The following is a 20153-nucleotide window of genomic DNA, read 5'->3' on the forward strand; positions in this document are numbered from 1 at the left end:
CCTGCTCCTTGTCCCCTGACTGCCCCCTCCTGAGACCCGCCCCATCCTTACTGCCCCCCTAGGATCCTACCCCCTACCTGTCCCCTGACTGCCCAAAACCTTATCCACACCCCCGCCCCCTCACAGCGCTCCCCCAGAACTCCTGACCCATCCAACCCTCCCCCTGCTCCACTGCCACTATAACTCAGACTGAACTTGGTAGGACAGTAATTTTCTATAGTGCTCCACACTGCCATGCTCCCCCACGGAGCGCATAGCCCGGTTTCCACCCTCGCAGAGTGCTGCGGAGTGGCGCGCTGGGCAGCAGGGGAGGAGGAGTAGGGGGAGGAGCTCCAGACTGCTGGAGGACCGATGCGAATGGCCGGCGATCTACGAATGCAGGGAGGGGGGGAGTGATCTGAAGCTGCAGGGGAGAGGAGGGGGGAAGTGGAGGAGGGGCTCTGGCTGCCGGAGCCCCGTGCGAGTGGCTCGATCTGGCAGGCTGCCCTGTCAGCCGTGCCGCGCTCTGCATGGGGGGGGAGAAATCCGGACATTTACAAATTCCCCCCGGATGCTATTTTTAAACTCAAAAAGCCGGACATGTCCGGGAGAATCCGGACGAATGGTAACCCTAATGTAACTTAACAGATATTGGTAACTGCACAGATATAACTTCGTCATCCTGCTTGTCTTAAGAGCAATACAACCAAATGTAACAGGAGGAAACATGAAGCAAAATTAGTTTATCAAAATCATTTTTTTCAAAAAGCAAACTTAAACCATGAAGTGTTTCTACCGGATTATCTTGATTCATTTATATTGCACCTTGCTTTATATTTTCCTTATGGTTTTTCTATTAACAGAACAGTAAACTGAGCTTCATAATGTGCTTTAGTTCCCTTTATTGTTCAATGAGTTAAGTTAGTGACTTTAATTGGTAACACTGTCTAACAAGCATACCTATGTAATTAAAATATTTTAGCAATGATGGTTGCCAAGCCACATTTCAGATAACTGAATGAAAGAAGTACTGACTTTTTGAAATCCTTCATGTTTGCAGGTCACTTGTCACTTCTGTAAACTCTCAGGCAGTATTGTACATGCACCAGTCTCTGTGTTTACAACCTTGTAGACTAGAGCTGATCATTTCAGAGATACTTAAAAGCATGCCTTGGTTTGCTAGAGGTAAATGTTGTTAGCTTTAATTCCTGGAAAAATTCAATGCTTCAAAATCATTTCACTGCAAGACATTGGATAATAGCTAACATTTCATAAGTGCAAAGCTCCAGAGAGTTTAGCTTTCTCATTAGATATCTCTAACTTATTATAGTATGTGAGCAACTGGACAAGCTGGCAGCAGAGAAGGCTGGGGTGTAGAGAAGTCTAATGAAAACCTCATAAAAGTGAAGAGTTGTTGCTTACCTTCAAGGTCACATGGGTAGTATTACATGATCTATGACATTGCTGCAACAAGCTCTCTCCATCTCACACTAGAAACTGCTGAAAGAGCCACATATCAGCAAAATGTGTTGTCTTGGCCTTTTCTTTTCTTTTCTTTTTTTGAACTTGTCTTTAATTTGACTGATTTTTCAAACCCAATATGGGAATTATTTTTAGCCTAACTGTAGGGTATTTTTAATATAAGTATCTGACCTTTAAATGAGAGAGGAAAGAAAGAGGGATATAATATATGACATTTTATGCCTGGGAATATAAACTGACAAGTTTATATTTTTATATTTTTAAAACATTTATATTTCCACTGTAGTTCTGGGGGGAAAAAACTTTCTTGTTTTGCATTGCTGTACTTAGGGTAGGTATACTATTTATTTTGGATGTAGCATTTGCTTGAGAAACTATAGAAAATTACTGTCCTACCAAGTTCAGTCTGAGTTATAGTGGCAGTTTATGTTGTTCTCTGCAACAGAGAAAATAGAACCCTTGTACATTTATCAATGCAACTTCCCTTATAAGTTGTAAAATGTATTAATATGTTCTTTCACAAAACACAAAGCCCTTTTTGAAGTCAACGATGAAAATGTTCAGGACATTGCCTCTCCTACTGAGTGTGTTTTTGTTAGCCAGAAATTCCAATAATAGGAGCTAATATAAAAACCTGGATTGGGACTACCAGAGATGGTTAGGTAGACTTATCTTTAACATACAGTATCTAGCAGTTAATGGAAGTTACAGTTAATTCTATGCAGCTAAATTGTGTTTGCTGTTATACACTGGAAATCACAAGTAATTCAGTTAATCAGTGGAGTTTTTCCACATTTATGCTGATACAAATGAAAGCAGAGTTTAGCTCATAATTTTTTAGTATGTTGGATAAAAATTTTAGACTGCTATTGTGGCCTTGCTAACCCTTACTCTCCACAGCATATGTAGCAGCAATTCTGATACTGAGATCTGACAGCTTTACTGCTAAATTTATTTTCAGGACATTTTTGTCAACAGACTCCTCAAGATAAGTGCAACATTTTAGAGATTTTAATTATTAATAATAACATTTCAGTTGTCAAAAATGTAAATACTTCTATGCTACTCTGCCAGTTTCCTCTTTATAGAACTCACTGGTTTTGAGAGCAGATCTAAGAAAACCTATTGGATGAATTTCTAATCCTACAGGTTGAGGCTGTGTGTGTGTGTGTGTGTGTGTGTGTGTGTGGTGCACCTTTGTTGTCAATGTTAACAGTTGTCTGAGCAGCAGGGAATGGAATCGCCATATATCCACCCTATAATATGTCAGCCTCAGGTCATTGTTAGAAATGAAATTTGTACGGTAGATGTACAGCAATAAAAATCTTAATGGACTATCCAGGGACAGTATATTTTTAAATAACTTACATAGAGGTCACCTTGAGCACACAAGGCCTTGTAGAATGCTGCATTTAAGGCTGAATGAACTATTTTTCATTGTTTTTTTCCCCAGACAGTTGGAGCTTGATGTTCCTAGTGTCATTTGCAATATAATAATGATATATTTATTTTATTTTTACAGACAAGGAGTCCAAAGCTGTCTCAAAGCCCACAGCCCAATTTGGGAGACCAGGCAGAACATCTGTCCGAAGCATCTGCTGATTCTTTAGAAGCCATGTCTGAAGGAGATTCTCCAACTCCTTTTTCCAGAGGCAGCCGTACACGAGCAAGCCTTCCAGTGGTGAGGTCAGCGAACCAAACAAAGGAGAGATCACTAGGTAAAATATCTTCCAGGATCCTTCAGTGCTCTGCTCTTGTAATTTTGGCATCATGTTCTCTGCATATAAAAATTTGTCTTTAGAGTGTTTTGAGGTTAACAAAATATGGACATTTGCAGCACGTTATTGTTACTGCCTGTCATAAGGAGACCAGATCCTTTAAGGGGAGATGGGGGCCAGCCGCATCTGTGCCATAATTTATTAGCTGCTTCCCAGTCTGAGGGGGTGGGATGAAGGAGGGTTACTTGGTAGTTAATCGACACCTGGGTGTTATAAGAGGGCTGATAAAGCTCAGTTTGGAAAGTGGTACCACTGAGAGTGGATGGCTCTCATCCAGGGTCTGCAGGAGGCGGGGTACTCCAGGGGAACCAGCCCGGGGCCCCAGTGCTCTATACCGGAGCAGGGAAGGACATAAGGAACATATCCCAGAAGGGGTTGAGAACTGTACTCCAGGGATACCACTTTGGGGGCTGAATGCTCTATCCCAGAACCAGAAATACTCTTAAAGGTAGCCCAGAAATCAGAGTGAAGGAAAACCCCCAAAGGGCAAAACAACCTCTCTGTTTGTTGGACTTTTGCTACCCTGTGTTAGGTTTGATTGTGACTTGGCTAGAGGGCTAAGCCACCTCTCCAGCACAGACTGGTGTGTGGAGAGCCAAGGAGACCCGCCTTGGGAAAGAAGGGAGACAAGGAGCACCAGCAGCGCCACTCTCAGCCAGCAGGTAGTGCTACAGGACAGGCACTCCTCTGCGACACTGCCAGTTTATTCTTTTCAGATTAGTTCAGTGTGGAGTACTGGACGGCACAGGGAATTGATAGTGAGAGTATCATTGCAGCCTCCAAAAGCATGCTAGACACTTTACAGACAGACAGATGTGGACCCTACCCTGAAGAGTCTATTAACAATCTCAGCCCAATACTGCAAATACATATTACCAAGTATTATTCTTACTACGTGGTAGTAAACACTGCACTAAGTGATGAGTGTTTACAAGATGGGACCTTAATTTTAGACATGAGATACTGAGACCTTCGTCTGTATCTTACATGTTCAAATCCTGCCCAATGTGTAATAACCAAAAATGATTAATGTCTGATGGCTGATTGGTGGTGGCCCAATTCTTGGTGAAAAGGGATGGTATTCACACTACCGCTGGAATCTTTTATGGCAGCCTTTGTAAAGAGAATAGGGATTTGAATGGACATGGTGATTGAACTACCCTACTTTTTCCAGGAAGGTGCCTTCAGATTTGAGTTGAGGCACAATCAACAGCAATTCCATCCTTCACCTCCAGGAGGGGCTCTTCTCAGGGGAAGCTGCTCCTCCTGTTACCGCAATTTGAATTCCCCCACACCTGAAAGTTGAATTTAGTCCAATTTTTCCACAAAATTAATTTTAAACTAGAATTGGTTTTGCAATAGATTTTACTTTTCTTAGGGAGCCTCTCTTCCCAACAGGTGGATGGCAGAGGTAGAAACTAGTTTTTTTGAAGAATAATGCCATAGGGCAGGTAGACTGATGTTGGATGACAGCATAACTTGCATGCAGATTGCCGAGGAAGGCATGTTTCTCAATGGTAATAAACTGAAATGTTGCTTATTTTCTGTAGGATCTCATTTCCCTACATGCAGAATGACATAAACCAAAGGCTGCACCATACATCACAGAGAGAGCTCATAAACCGGTCACAAGGGTTTATTTATTCCTCAGTGATCCAAGGCAATTTCTGTCAAGAGTGTTTTGATATCTGACAAACAGAACAAATTAAAAAGAAAAATAGAAGACAGAACTAAAAAGGGTTCTCCAAGCCAGCAGGCACTAGCAGTGCTAAAAAGGGCAGCACACAAATTTGGGGATGGGAGAGAGAGTGTCTCACATCACTCCTCAGTGGCCCACTCTGGCCAAAGCCAGGAGACTGACTCCAGAGGGAGCTTCATCCACCTCAGCTGGAAGGGACAGGTTGGTCTGATGCAGGACACTTTGAAGGGAGAGCCTGAAAGTTCCACCCAACCCAATGAGATCTTGTTTAAAACCTGTTTTTAAGCACATACTCATATGCTTATATGTTTTTACTATACATATGGAGAATCCGGTTCTGCCCATATGTCAATGCTGTCTAGTGAATCCTCAGACCATCAGCTTGGCTCAGATTTATTAGAAAATGTAATTTACTATATGTATGTAGAGTACATTGGAACTTTGTAGGGATATAATACTGTGGGAACCCTGTATGTCTTATTACTGTCTTACAGTGCATTTAGCATTCACTGTGTGTGCTTAGCAATAACCTGATTTGGCCATTCAGGGATCTGACACATGCACACAGGCCAGTCATTTCAAGATATATCAGAAATCATCCATTCCAGTAATGAATTGGGACCTCTGAGCTAGATAAAAAGCAATTAAAACCTTTTTCTCAACATCATGGGCTGTTCTCTGCTACACACAGACATTCTGTTCAGTGCTTTCTTCTCCATAGGCCAAACTAGAAAATATCATCCTTGTTGGTTGGCAATAGATAAATCTGCCTCAGCCATTATTTAAAGAGTGGCTCTGCCCTATGGTCACAAGTTTTATGGTAGAGAGAATCTTATTATGAAAATTTAACAATGGATAATTTAACACTTAGACCATCTGCGATGTGCAGTCCACTAGGTTCAGGCAGTGGGCTCTCAAAAGCCATCACAAATTCCATCAGAAAATGCTATTTCATTTCTCATTCCACGTGTGTTATAGTGGGCCATCCCCTCAAACCCATGGTAAAGTAGAGAGAGCTGCATTGCATTTATTCTGACGATATCAACTTGTCTTTCATACATCACAGGTGTCTAGATAGGCAAAAAACAGGCAAAAGATGGAAGTGAAGTGACATGATATGAAATAATTTAGAGTATTTAGATTTGAGACTGAAGCACCTTTAAGGTATTATAATTTAAGATGTGAAATAAGGCTTTTTCTCATCCTGCAAGTGGGGTAGAAGTGTTTACAACTACACATGTGACTCAAATTTGCCACAACACTTGGGATCAATCTGCTAAAGAAATAGATGGAAATACTTTGTTATCCCCTGAATCTGTCACTTCAGATTTCTTATTTTAGGAAATATTAATTGCATATATTTTATTTAAAGGTATACTAAAAATTAGTCCTAAAATTACCCAAGTGTAAATTAATTCTTCTTGTACAACTTATTGTTATGGTAATATAGTACTCTATTGTTATCAATCCCTCCAATATTTTTCTTTAAAACCAGTTTCACAAATGCTAAGGAACAAAAAAAACCCCAACCCTAAAACTAAACTAAAAACAGTAAGCATTGAACTTGGGGTGCATGCTAATATCCTTCATGCAAGTTGCAGAGTAAAAAATTCATTCATAGGCTGCAATCCTGCAAAGGGATCTACATGGATTTAAAAGTGAGCTCTAGTGCATCCGGGCCATAGTCCATTTTACGTCCTGTTTCCTGTACAGCAGCATGATGCTGTTGGTTTTATTTGTATTTCTAGCACTGCAAGAGAATATTTACATTTTTAAAAGCTTTTTTTCATTTAAATTTTAAAAGTACATGAAAATATTTCTATTAATATGTTTTGTAAATACGTACCCTTGCCCCTTTATTTACTTAGATGTTTTTAAACAAAACCTAAATTTTAATCCTAAACTACTGAACACTGTTCTTTTAAGACACAGGAAAAATGATAGATTTTTATGGGTTTAAGCCTAATAAACTTTACAGTGTTGTTTAAAAAATCTTATTTTCATAGACATTCATATTTTTCCAAGTCCAGTTGAGTCAGGTTGTTTTTTAAATTACAGACTGAATAAATGTCTATTAGGAGGTGGAGTGAGTGAGAATAGTGGCAATGCATTTTGGCTACCCAGGCATCACGTTTTTGTCAGTCAGTACTAATGATTAAGGCTGCGTGTCAATAATGGAGGTCATGGAAGGCACAGATTCCGTGACTTTCCATGATCTCCGTGACTTCTGCAGTGGGCGGTGCTCACTCAGGGGCTGCCTGAGCCAAGCAGCTCCTGGGCCAGCAGCAGCAGTTTAGGTGTGTGGGAGGGGGCTAGGGACACAGAATTGGAGTGTGGGGTGGCGCTTACCTTGAGGTGGGGGGCTCCCTGGCTCCCACCGGCATGTCCCTGCAGCTCCTAGGTGGAGGGGCCAGGGAACTCCGCGTGCCCGTGGGCCCTGCCCCCCTTGCCCGGCCAATGGGAGCTGCAGATCCGGCACTTGTGGCAGGAGCAGCATGCGGAGCCACTCTGACCTTCCCTCCCCCCAGGAGCTGCAGGGACACGCAGAGCTGGGTAGGGAGCCTGCCAGCCCTGCCGACCCCACCCCAGCACCAGCGGGAGTCCCAGGCTGCGTCCTGCTCCCCTCCCCCCCAGCACCAGCGGGGGTCCCAGGCCACACACACCCCAGCACTTGCAGCACCCCTAGACTGCCCTCCCAGAACACCTGCAGCCCCCCACCCAAGGTTTAGTTAGGGGTATATAGTAAAAGTCATGGACAAGTCACGGGCCATGAATTTTTGTTTACTGCCCATGACCTGTCCATGACTTTTACCAACAATACCCGAGACTAAAACATAGTCTTACTAATGATGACTGTGGGTCATTATGACATGCTAGGCTCTAATTCATGCCATGTTGAGCCAGCCCATGAGACATTCCAGCTCTGTATCCATTTTAAACTTTAGCCATGGTTCTTGAAATTAAGGTCTTTCTTGACAAAAGGGTCTGTCAGAATCAGCACATTTCTCATCAGTAGGCCACCTGAGTACAAAATGTAGCATTAAAATGAATGAATACTCCATGAGGGACAAAATAAGATATATTTTAAAATATTTATTTGAAAGCTGGGATTTCTTCCAATTTGATAACTGGGGGGGCGGGGAATTCTAGCAAAACTGTCAGAACAAGAATAATCTCAAACCCGGACAGGGCTCAAAAGCTCTCAACAAACTTCACTTGCAATTTGCCTAAAGGAAATAAAAATTGACAAGTACACAATTATATTATGCAACCTGTCAAAAACAGCAGTATGTGCATGTATGTGCTGGATTGCACTGATGTCATTGTTTTAATGCTTCTCTAAAGAAATGCAGACTGACAAATGTTTGGAGGTTTCAAACAGTGACACGTGATTCTGTCAGGTGCCAAGCACTTTCAATCCTCTTTGACTTCCAGGGCAGTGGAGGATGCTAGGCTCTTCACAGAATCAGGCTGTAAAGGCCTATTTCTGAGAAGTGCTGTGCATTTGCCACCTTTTACTAAAGACAATGGGAGTTGCAGGTGCTCAGTGTTTCTCAGGATTGGGCACTATAAACAGGGTTGGATTAAGGCAGAATCCATGGCTCTGGATACCAGACTGGGAACGGGGTACATGGACACACAAAGGTTTGGATCTGAGGAACCATTGGAGGAGGGCACTGACAAAGAGTGGTGGGGTCTGCCATGGGGACTTGGGAACAGGAGAGAGTGGTAATAGGAGAGGTTTCTTCCCTGAAATGTCTTTTAAAACCCATTGGTCCTTATATTTGGGCCCTTGTTCTGCAAACTCATAAGCACATTGCATAACTTTATTTAAATAAGGTAAAGGGACTTGACCCTGTGTGAGGATATATGATTTGGGGGAAGTGGATGTTCAGAGTGAATGCATATTTTTATGGACAGGGGATAGCCCGTCCCTCTGAGAAACTTATAGGAGGTGGCCCTGACCCTCAGTGGGAGGGGAAGTGACAGCTGGAAGGGAAGAGGGAGAAGGTTGAGGGACAGAGGCAGGCAGGGGAGCCAGTGAGAGAGAGAGATGGAGAGAAACAGAGTCTGTAAGTAAACTGAGAGAAACAGGCAGAGGATGAGAGGGGGGAAAGAGGGAAATCAGGACTGAGAGAAACCAAGAGTAAGTGGAGAGGCTGAGACTGAGCAGGACAAACAGATGCACAGAAGAGGATCCCTTTAGTTTAAAGCTGGTTGGTTAAGTCAGTCCATGTTTGATGGTGTGTTTCTGACCATTGATTCTGGTCATCTCCTATCATTGATCCATGTGGTTCCCGAGATCCAGAACAGGAGGCCCAAAGGCCTTGCGATCCAGTGGGTCTGATATGATTTGCACTGCTGCAAGTGTCACTGGAGTTAAGGCTATCTCTTCAGGAAGTCACAAGAAGCATGTGAGGCTTAAAAACTGACAGAGGTGTCAGACAGCACCCAGCGAGGTAGCTGAGGAAAGGGGAGCCTTGAATTAGAAAAAAAATAACCTATAAGGTACTAGCCTGTGCATATAGAGATATAGATATATTTCTGTATTTAGAGGTTATATTTAGCTAAGTACACTCAGTAGTAAGTTACTCTGTGTGTGTGTGTGTGTGTGTGTGTGTGTGTATATATATATAAATAATTATATCCAAACCATTATACATTTTTATGATATATATTCTTAATCTATTTAATGTTATTGTAGGTAGGTAGAATCCAGTTCTGTTTGCTCTGGTTTAAATAAAATCCCCATTATGTTATTTTTTGACAACTAGTTGTATTGTCTCGGCTACCATTAAATAACCTTTTATTATGGTGTAACATCCCGCCAGCTCTCACCTGCTGAGTGATTATACCACCACTGTAATGGACCGTTACTAAATCTTGATAGGTGGTTTTGGGATGCGGTGACCTTCAGATGTATTTCAAATGTAACACTATAATCCTACACTGAGAGCAGGGCCGGCTCTGGCTTTTTTGCCGCCCCAGGTGAAAAAGCCTCCGGCGCCCTGGGAGGAGGGCGGCGAGCCCCGGCGGGGGCTCCGCTCTCACCCCGGCGGCCGGGGTTCGGCTCTTCCCCCGGCGGCCAGAGCGCCGGGGGCAGGGCGGCCGGAGCCCTGGGGGGAGGGCGGCGAGCCCACTCTTCCCCCGGCGGCCAGAGTGCAGGGCGCCGGGGGGAGGGCGGCGAGCCCGGCCGTGGCCCCGCTCTCCCCGGGGGCCGGAGCTCCGCGCCGCCCCCCTCCAGGTGCCGCCCCAAGCACCAGCTTGGTGGGCTGGTGCCTGGAGCCGGCCCTGACTGAGAGGTCTGTTTACACCTGTTTGGCATCACAAACAGGATCATGTCAGTTTAGTGTAGGGCAGTGTTTCCCAAACTTGGGACGCCGCTTGTGTAGGGAAAGCCCCTGGCGGGCCGGGCCGGTTTGTTTACCTGCCCCGTCCACGTGGGCCGAGGGACATACTGGCCGCCGCTTCCAGCAGCTCCCATTGGCCTGGAGCAGCGAACCACAGCCAGTGAGAGCCACGATCGGCCGGACCTGCGCGCGGCAGGTAAACAAACCGGCCCAGCCCGCCAGGGGCTTTCCCTAAACAAGTGGCATCCCAAGTTTGGGAAACACTGGTGTAGGGGACCGGAGTTGAGTATTGGGGTAACTTTATCTCTGGACTGGTGAAGGGTATCTCTGAGTCAACAGGATGCATCATGGAGGGGCTACAGGCACAGTTTAAAGCACTGTAGACCTTGTTGACTGAGCAAGAGCCCAGAATTACAGGGCAAGTGTCCACTCTGCTCGAGGCAAGACAAGAGCAGAGGAAGGCATAGTTTCTGGCTAAGGTGGTGATCAACTGTTTAGTAGAAGTACCCAAGTTATATACTTTGTATATGCCCAGGGATAAGAAAATTCTAGATTTCTGTGGTACACCTGTTAAACCAGGGGACCTGGTTGTTGCGGAATGGGTAAGACAGACTAAGGCAGCTCAAGAAGACCCTGAGGGAAGCTCCAGCTGAGGTTGTTAAGGACCACCTGAAAGGACAAGCCAGAGACACTGTAAAGTACCTTATTCCTTCTGGAGAAGAGAGCACAGAGAACATTCTCAAGTTGCTGATTCGTGTGTATGGGGACAAGGGCCCTGTTGGAAATCGATTGCGAGAATTTTGTGAGAGAAATCAGGAAGAGGGTGAAACGGGAATTTTGCCTACAATCTACAGGAGAGACTCTCCAAAGTGCAGAATCGAGATAAGAGCCAAGTGACAGGCCCAGATGCCATCCAGAAGGACCAGCTAGTGATAGGACTGATGGATGATGAGGTAAGATGTCAAATGAAGAAGAGATTCAATGGAGCAGCCTACATTGACTTTTCCTGACCTGGTAAGGGCAACCATTGAGTGGTCTGAGGAGGATGAAAAGAATTTTGAAGGAGTTGCAAATAAAAGTAACAAGGAGTCCGGTGGCATCTTAAAGACTAATCGATTTATTTGGGCATAAGCTTTCATGGGTAAAAAACCCACTTCTTCAGATGCATCATGGGTAAAAAGTGGGGTTTTACCCATGAAAGCTTATGTCCAAATAAATCTGTTAGTCTTTAAGGTGCCACTGGACTTCTTGTTATTTTTGTGGATACAGACTAACATGGCTACCCCCTGATACAAATAAAAGTAGTCATAGAGGAAAAAATGAAGTAGCCAACTGAACCTTCATGGCTGATTTGGAGAATACCACTACTGTCTTGGAGAGTTTGAACAAAGCAGTACAAAGACTTAGTGATCAACAAGAAGAGCTTTTTAACAGTGCATCAACCAAACCTTTCAGTGGGACCAAAAGCAAACAATGCTTTCTGAGGGGCAGAAAATTGCAAGAGGTCTCCATTATGAGATAGCCAGGTCAATCTGGTTTACTGTGGATGCCGTGAGTCCAGTCACATCTAGAGAGAATGCCCACGTAACTGAAAGGATCAAGGAAGAATTTCCTCTCTTGATAGGGAGACAGTTGAAGTGTAAAACTCAAGTGAGGGCAGAAGAGACTCTTGAAAAGGGGATGAGATACCCAATATTTCACCTAGAATGGGTTTACATATGGCCAGTCCACGGATAGAAAAACAGAAGGCCAGAGCTTTTGGAGCCAGCCCCATTGTGGAAGTGGAGATCGGAGACATGAAGACACATTGTTTACTTGACCTTGGGTTCAAAGTCACCACTCTGATGGCAAGTTACTTTTATAAGAACTTTGAGAGAACTAATGCTGTGGGGGATGCCAGCTGGGTAAAATTGAAGCAGCTAACAGATTAGATATTCTGGTAATTGGATGTTTGGAGGCAGATATTTGGTGTTCAAGGCAAGTATTGTCTCAGAAGTGTGTTTTCATTGTGCAGGATGATTATTTGAGTCCAGAAGACAGTGTGATTGAAGTTCCCAGGATTCTGGCCTGGAACATCCTGAAGGATTTAGATGGACTTTTTGGACCCTATTTCAGCTTTCAGGAGAACTGTACCACAAGGAGAGGATCACACATCTGGGCAAGAGTAAATGCTCAGTGTCAGAAGATTTGGCAGCCAGGGAAGATTGGACGTGTACAAGTAGCTGGGATTAAAATGTCACAATTCCACCTGTGAAAGAGTGGTACAAGGTCATTGTTTTCACTCAGAGGGACTATCCTCAAGTCAAGTTCTAATCACTCCAACAATGATGACAAGCTTACCAGAGGGGTTGTCTTAGCTCATGTGCAATGCAAAATCTCAGGAAGGAGTGGTGCCAGTCTGAGTGTTGAATGCTAGTGTCTGAGCAGCCCAGTTATCCCCCTGGACCTAAGGGGCTGAGATCATATGACCAGTCAGGATAGAGCCTCCAGAAATCTTGGAGTATGGACAAGAAGGAGCTATAGTGAGGGTTCAAGAGGCTCAGGAAAAGAGAGATAAAGACACACCATCACAAAAAGCAGAAGCCAGAAACTGTTCCCAGGAAACAGTTGAGTATTGGGAAATGTTGAGTCCTATTGAGAAATAATATTTGAGAGAGCTACTCCAGAAACATAAAGATGTGTTTTCCAAATCTGATAGTGGCCTGGGGTATACTGAGGTAGTGGTGCATCATATACCCACTAGAAATGCAGTACCCATAAAGCACAGACATAGAAGAGTTTCTCCCTATATGTACAAGGAATTCAAGAACCATGTACAATTAGTGTCTCAAGGAATTCTTAGAAAAAGTTCCTTGGGCTTCTCTTTTGGTGATCATCAGAGATCTGGAAGGGTGCGTACAGTTCTGCTGTGATTACAGGAATTTGAACATGGTGACAAGGAAGGATGTCTGTCCACTGCCAAGGATAAAGGAATCACTAGATGCATTGGGACAAGTCACTCTGTTCTACACCCTTGATTTAATGTCTGGATGTTTCCAGGTGGCTCTGGGGCCTGCAGATTTTGGGGAAATGGCCATGACAGCCCCATTTGAACTGTTTGAGTGTACTCACATGCCTCTTAGTTTATGTAATGCTCCATCCACCTTATAAAGATTGATGGAGACTGTATGAAGTTAAGTTAAAACCTACTAAATGTAAATTACTCAGTATCGAAGTTAAATTTCGAAGTTAAATTTCTGGGACATGTGGTGTTGGCTCAGGGAATTGCTGTTAATCCAGAGATGAAGGCACTCGAAAATTGGCCAAGACCACGGAGTCTCACTGAAGTTAGGAAAATGCTCAGTTTTATGAGTAACTACTGAAGTTTCACAGACCCCCGTCCTTTGCATCAGCTAGTGGGGAAAGAAAGGCTAGGATAGTACCTTTTGAGTGGACACCAGAGTGTCAATGGGCTTTTGAAGAGTTGGAAAGGAGACTGATGACTGCTTCAATTCTGGCATGTCCAGATTTCAAGCTGCCATTTATACTGACTACCAATGCTAGCTTTCGTGTCTTAGAGCTGTATTGAGCCAGATAGAGGAGGGAGTGCAAAGAGTGATAGCATACACTAGTAGAGGACTCCGGAAGTCTGAAAGAAATTACCAGAATTACAGGACATTCAAGTTGGAATTGCTGGATTTAAATTGGGCCGCTATGGAGAAATTCATGGAGTATCTGATCTATAAGAAGTTTACTGTGAAGACAGATCACAGTCCCCTCAAGTATTTAGACAGATTTGCATGCAGTGGAAAACTGATGGTTGGCAAAACATGCTGAATTAGATTTTTAAATCTGTTACAAACCAGGAAAAGTGAATGGAAATGCAGGTGTACTATCCAGATTGCCTACATGGAATGAACCCAAAGGAGAAGATCAACAGAATGATTTTATCTTCATTAAACCAGAAGTAGCAGGCTAACTTTTGGATGGAAGGGTGAAGGGAGCACTCAGACACAAGAATTGTGGGACTGTCTTCTCTGGTGAGAAGTATCTTATTACAGGACATTAGTTATTCCCCTGAGGCACTGAGAAAAATGCAGATGGAGCATGTGGACATCTGTCCTGTTGCCATTGCTCTTATTGAGGGCAAGGAGAAAGACTGAGATAGATGTGATGTTGTCAGTCTTGAAGGAAAAAAATGGTGATGGAGGGTGAAACTGCTATATTACCACTTGACACACCCTCAGGATGGTGAGACTTTGCTACAGTTGATAGTGTCCAGATGGCTCCGAAGGGAGATGCATGAAGCCAAGCACAATCAGAGAGGTCATTTGGTACTTCAGAGTTCTTCGAGTGATGTCCCTGTGGGTGCTCCACTTTAGGTGTTCGTGCGCTCCTGCGCTCATAATCAGAGATTTATGGTAGCAGTGCCCAGTTGGGTTGCACACGCACAGTCCCCATCTCACGCTGCTTTAGGCGGTTAACTGGGGTGCTGTGCGACCAACCCTCCCCCCCCCAGTTCCTTCTCTATCACCTTTGGCTTCAGTTGGAGCAACTGGCAGCGCCTCACAGCTTTCTAAGTAGCATAGTTTCCCTTAGCTTTTATTTTTCAGTTAGAATAGTTAGCTTTAGTACTTTATCCTCATCCTTTCGTTTCTTCAAAAAAAAATTCATTTTAATTTCTCATAAGGCTGTAGGTTTCCGTTTTCACCGCCGCAGCTCCGTATTCGTATCCCCCTTATGAGGAGAGTACGCTCCCTGAGGGACATGCCTGGCTCCCCAGGATTCAAACGCTGCATTACCTGCAGGTTTTTTATAACTCTCTCAGACGAGCACTCTGTGTGTCCACTGTCTCAGCGAGACACATATACCACAGAAGTGCTCGCACTGTCACAATCTGAAAGCCCGCAAGAAATTTCCAACTTAAACTCCTCCTCATGGAGAAGTGTCTCCATCCAGCGTCTGAGCCTGAGGTACTCACCCCACCTGGCCAGAAATTGCCGACTGCAGCCTCTGACAAGGGCCCTTCTTACACAGCTCAGGCTCCCGATCAGCCCGCCAAGAAGGCGGCAAAAAAAACAGGGTACCACATCCCCTACTTTGGAGTTGGCCAAGATACTGGCCATGCCAATGGCCAAAACAGCGGGACCCTCCGGCACCATTGGTACCAAGAAAACGAAAGCCGCCCAACTGCCGAGCTCGGACGCAGGAACCAAGGTGAAAATGAAACCCTATATCGCGGTACCAACAAACACGACTAAACCCTCGTTTCTCTTTGGATCCTCAGGTGAAAAGCACAGAGCCAAATGAAGTGAGAAACCTGGATGAGAGTCTCTGTGAGCATCAGGAAATTTTGATGGGCGTTAGTGCGGTAGCGTTAAAAGTGTCAGAGAAGTCCAGGCAGACATGAAAGAGGTGTTATGGCTGAAAGCTCAAGATGCCCTGATCAAGCCTGGGTATAGATTTCTTCTGAGAAATCATCATCCCAGAGGCCAGTCCAAAATTCAAGACAGGAACAGCATATTTAAAGGGGAAGGAATATAAATATGGTAAAGAGACTGGATCCCATATGGGGATATATGATTTAGGGTGTGTTCAGGGTGAATGTACTGTAAATTTTTTCATGGAGGAGAGGTAGCTACTCCTGAGAATCTGAGATGAGATGGTCACTCCCCTCAGCAGGAGGGGAAGAGGGGGACGGTGCAGGCAAGGGAGACAGAGAGATGGGGCGAAACAGAGTCTGTGAATAAACTGAGAACCAGGAAGAGGGGAAGAGGGTAGCTGGAGGGATGTTATTGCAGGTAAGTAGTATCCAGTTCTGTTTGTTCTAATTTAAATAACATCCCTGTTCTGTTTTTTTTATAACTAGTTGTATTATCTTGGCTACCATTAAATAACCTTTTATCACAGTGTAACACACCCCTTCACCCCACCACACCCAGCTCTCACCTGGTGGATAAATTAAGTTATACCACCACGGTGACAGACCATTACTAAATATTGGTCGGTGGTTTTGGGACAGGGTGACCCTTAGATGTATTTTGACTTATAACACAATAACCCTACTGTGAGCGGTCTGTTTATGCCTGCTCACCTAAGTAGTCCATTGACTTTATCAGCAATGATTTTAAGCAGAAACTTCCTGATCCTGTTAATACTTAAGCTTCAGTTGGCTTCAGTGGGACTTCTCACAAGAGTAGCATTAAACGCATGCTTAAGTATTGGCACAGCGGGGATCTGGATTTCTAAAATCTTCCCTGATGATTTATCTCATGACTCTCTACTTCACTACAGACAGACAGATTTCAATAGTTTGAGTAAAGATTTCACTGCCACATAATTCAGACATAATAATAATTAATATGTAGCTCTATAATAACTAATTGAATAATACCTAGCCTACCCACCAGTAGTGCATTTCATCAATAGATGTCAAAGCTTTTTACAAAGCAGGTCAGTATCATTATCCCCATTTTCAGATGGGGAAACTGGAGCAGAGAGTGGGAAGTGACTTGCCTGAAGTCTCCCAGAAGGCCAGTGGTGTAGCTGGGAATAGACCCCAGGTCTCCTGATTCTGTTTAGTGCTCTACCCTATGTGATTAACTGGGATTATGTACTTTTATGTGTGTGTGTGTGTGTGTGTGTGTGTGCGCAATGTATGTTGTCAGGTTTCTATAACATTTTAAAATAAAAAATGATATGGCTGTTAATAAATTGTTACTTAGCATTCACTAGTCATTCTGGGGAGGAGGCCCTTGATTTGTTTTTAGAGATTTTTCTGCTAAAATTGGATCCAGCCCCACTTAGGACCTGATTCAAATCCCGGTGATTTACTGGGTTTTGGATTTGGCCTCTAGGTTTAATCCACCACTGCCTTTAGGCCATATATCATATCGCTGGTGAACCATAGGGAGGAACTCCCCTGGAAGATGTTGGGAATTTCATCTCAAATTAAGGACTGTGTATGGCTTTAATGTAGTTAATCCTCTCAAATCATTTCCCCCTGTCCTGTCTATTGACTCTGTAATGCATGAAAAGCACATCAACATGCAAAAATGAACATGTACTTATTTGCTGTCGTAGTCAGAAAAATTAGAGTTGGCTGGCAGTTCTGCAGGAAAAACAGCCTGAAACAACCAGTTTCAATTATGGGGTTGAAACAGGAATCCTAGGAAATTAAAATATCCTAAGGTAACTCTAGTTTTTCTGGTCAGTTCTTTCTAGACTTCATCTCCTTCCTTAGTTTAAAATCATGACTGAAGTTTATTGGGCTTCTAAAGAAATATTTTATCTTACTTGAAACATTTTGCAGCAGAAAAAACAAAGTGAGGTAAACAACCATACCGATATATGCTAGTCCATAAAAGCTTTCATGCTTCATTTAAGGTACTTACACATTTTCTTGGACTATACCCAGGGGAAGTGTGAAATGTACACCTTCCCAAGAGAAGCTGGGTAATCACTTGTGTTGTTTACTTAATCCATTCTTCCTTTATGTGTGAGCGGATATCTCTTGTGTGCACCTGAGGAATAAAAAAGTTGTTCCAGGGAGCCAGAATCCTTTCTAGCATTACAGCCTCAGCACATACACATTGTGCTGAAAACCGTTATATGATAGGCTCAGTGCATACTGTGGGTCAAATGATACGGGGCCTGAATCGCCTCTTCGGTACAACAGTTTGTGTCAGTGTAAGTGTGAAATGGCTTCAGTGCAGTTGCACTGATGTAAAACAGCTGAAATGGAGGGGAGCATCAGGCCCCCGAGCCAGAGTACGCCTTCGGAGACAGGTTTAGCTTGAAATGTAGCTACATAGGCACATTTCTGGGACTGTTTATTTCCCCTGGTGTTTTTCTTGAGCAAGACTTTTTCATTATTGTTATTTATTTGTATTACAGAAGTACCAAGGGATCCTGACCAAAATCCGGGCCCCATTGTGCTAGGTAATATATGAACATGTAGTGAGAGACAGTTGCTGCTCTGAAGAGCTTGTGATCTAAACAAACAAGACCAAAATGCATGGTGAGGGGAGGGTGGGTGGAAACACGAGCACGGAGACAATGGAGTGACTGGTACAAGGTTGAACTGCTGGTCAGTAGCAGAGCCTGAATTAGAACCCAAGTCTTCTGACTTCCAGTCCAGTGCTCTATCCACATCTGTACAGTAAAATTGGCTAATTACTTATGGATAACCACTGAAAAACAACACAAATAGGCCAAATCCTGCCTTCCACCATAGATGTAAATCCCTCTTCCATGTTTAATATCAAGTGGCAAGTCTAGCACCGTGGCCCAAAGGTGTTACTGTGGAAAAGTTGGAGCTTACCATGACTGAGAGAGCCCCTTGGTTATTGAACTCCCTACTGCTCCTTATCCCCAAGCAATACCTGTTGCAAGCCCCTAAGAATTTTGGTCTGAGGGTCCCTCAGCTTTAATATCCCTGCTCATAGCCGCTTCTGCAGTAAAATGCAGAGTGAAGGATGGTCTCTCACTGGTAGCCAGACCAGTAACTAGAGCATAAAGTGTTTTAAAAATTGGTTAACGAGTCCTTGAATCATATCTGGCATCAGGGACCCATTGTAATATGCTTAACCCCTAAGTAATATGCTCTTGTTAATCTGTCACACTCAGAAGGTGGGGTGCTGAATGCTGAACTGGTTGAAACCTACATGTGGCTTTCCCAGTCAGTCCCAGCTAAACTGCATTGCAGTTGTGCGGCCCAGTCCCATGCCAGATCTTATGGGTCAGCAGCACCTTATCACTAATGGTGCTGAAGGCTGCCACAAGATCTAAAAGTATTAACGTGGATATTTGTCCTTTATATTGATAAGCAGAACCCTCTGTATTTCTTGATACTGTAGACTTTGCTGAATAAACTGAAGCAGCGTTGCCCAAAATCTGACCACCTGAAACAATAGTTTTGAGAAGCACGAACTGCCCCATTCATCTAACTGAATTGTGAACTTTCAAATATAAAAAGATGATAGTTTAAGCATCATAAGTTTTAGTTGTGACCACCTGGATTGTCATCAGTTCTTCTCTAAGCAAAAGAACTAGTATTTCATTTTAATTTATTTTCTGTGATCCAGGCTAAACTCATCCATTTGCAGTAGGCACTTGTAAAACTCTACAATCTTTCCTATTTGAGTGGTGCATGGAATATGCATCCCAACTTCATGGGATACACTGGTAGAAATAATATATAACCCTAGCATTTCCTGTGTATTCTTTTCATGATGAAACAGACCTATTACAGCTAGTCTCAGTAAATAGCAGGTGTGGACAGATTAGCAGTATGTAGATTTAGAACTAAACCCAACACTTTTTTTTACATTTACTGAAAAACACTACCAAATAGCTGGAGAAGCTTGAACAAAACTGTTCAGGCTATCCTGGTAGAAAGAAAATTAAATTAAACATATACTTTTAGTTTTATTTCATGCCACAGGTTGTGCCCGTTGATTCTGTGATTCTGTGAAGATAGCTAAGAATATTAAGAGACCCCTTTTTAAATTTAGAGAATAGATATTATCAGCAGAGACTAGCTAAAGGAAATAGGCTAGGGCTTCAGGCTAGAAATACCACAAGGATGATGGCAATGACCTCAGACTAGTTCTGAAAGAATGTGTTGTATAGCTGGAAAGGCTAGTGTTGAGTGTGGGGATAGTAACAACTGGATACTAAGGAATTTCTTCTCCATTACAAGAAGTGTTGCTGTAGCAAAGTTATGTGTGTGTCTGCAGAATTCACTGATAAGGACACCAATGTGTGTTATCTCTATTTGTCTGATACATGTCTAAGAAGAACAATGTGGGTTCTGACCTCTGTTACACCCTTAAATACTATACTATATTTGTCTCAGATAACATTCATGGCGAAATCTGATCT

The 20153-nt window shown here is 43.4% G+C and overlaps 1 protein-coding gene across 10 annotated transcripts in view; it reads left to right on the forward strand.

Moving 5' to 3' along the window:
* The window catches only part of KIAA1217 (KIAA1217 ortholog), a 253350-nt gene that overhangs the window by 123261 nt on the left and 109936 nt on the right, over positions 1 to 20153 (forward strand). For all 10 annotated transcript variants that reach the window (XM_024215983.2, XM_024215987.2, XM_024215992.2 and 7 more), the window contains one exon: positions 2984 to 3179. In XM_024215983.2, coding sequence (XP_024071751.1) covers positions 2984 to 3179 — 196 coding nt within the window. The remainder of the gene's footprint in view (positions 1 to 2983; positions 3180 to 20153) is intronic.

Source organism: Terrapene carolina, unplaced genomic scaffold (assembly GCF_002925995.2).
Source record: "Terrapene carolina triunguis isolate 2854851 unplaced genomic scaffold, T_m_triunguis-2.0 Scaffold84, whole genome shotgun sequence".
Classification (NCBI taxonomy): Eukaryota; Metazoa; Chordata; order Testudines; family Emydidae; genus Terrapene; species Terrapene triunguis.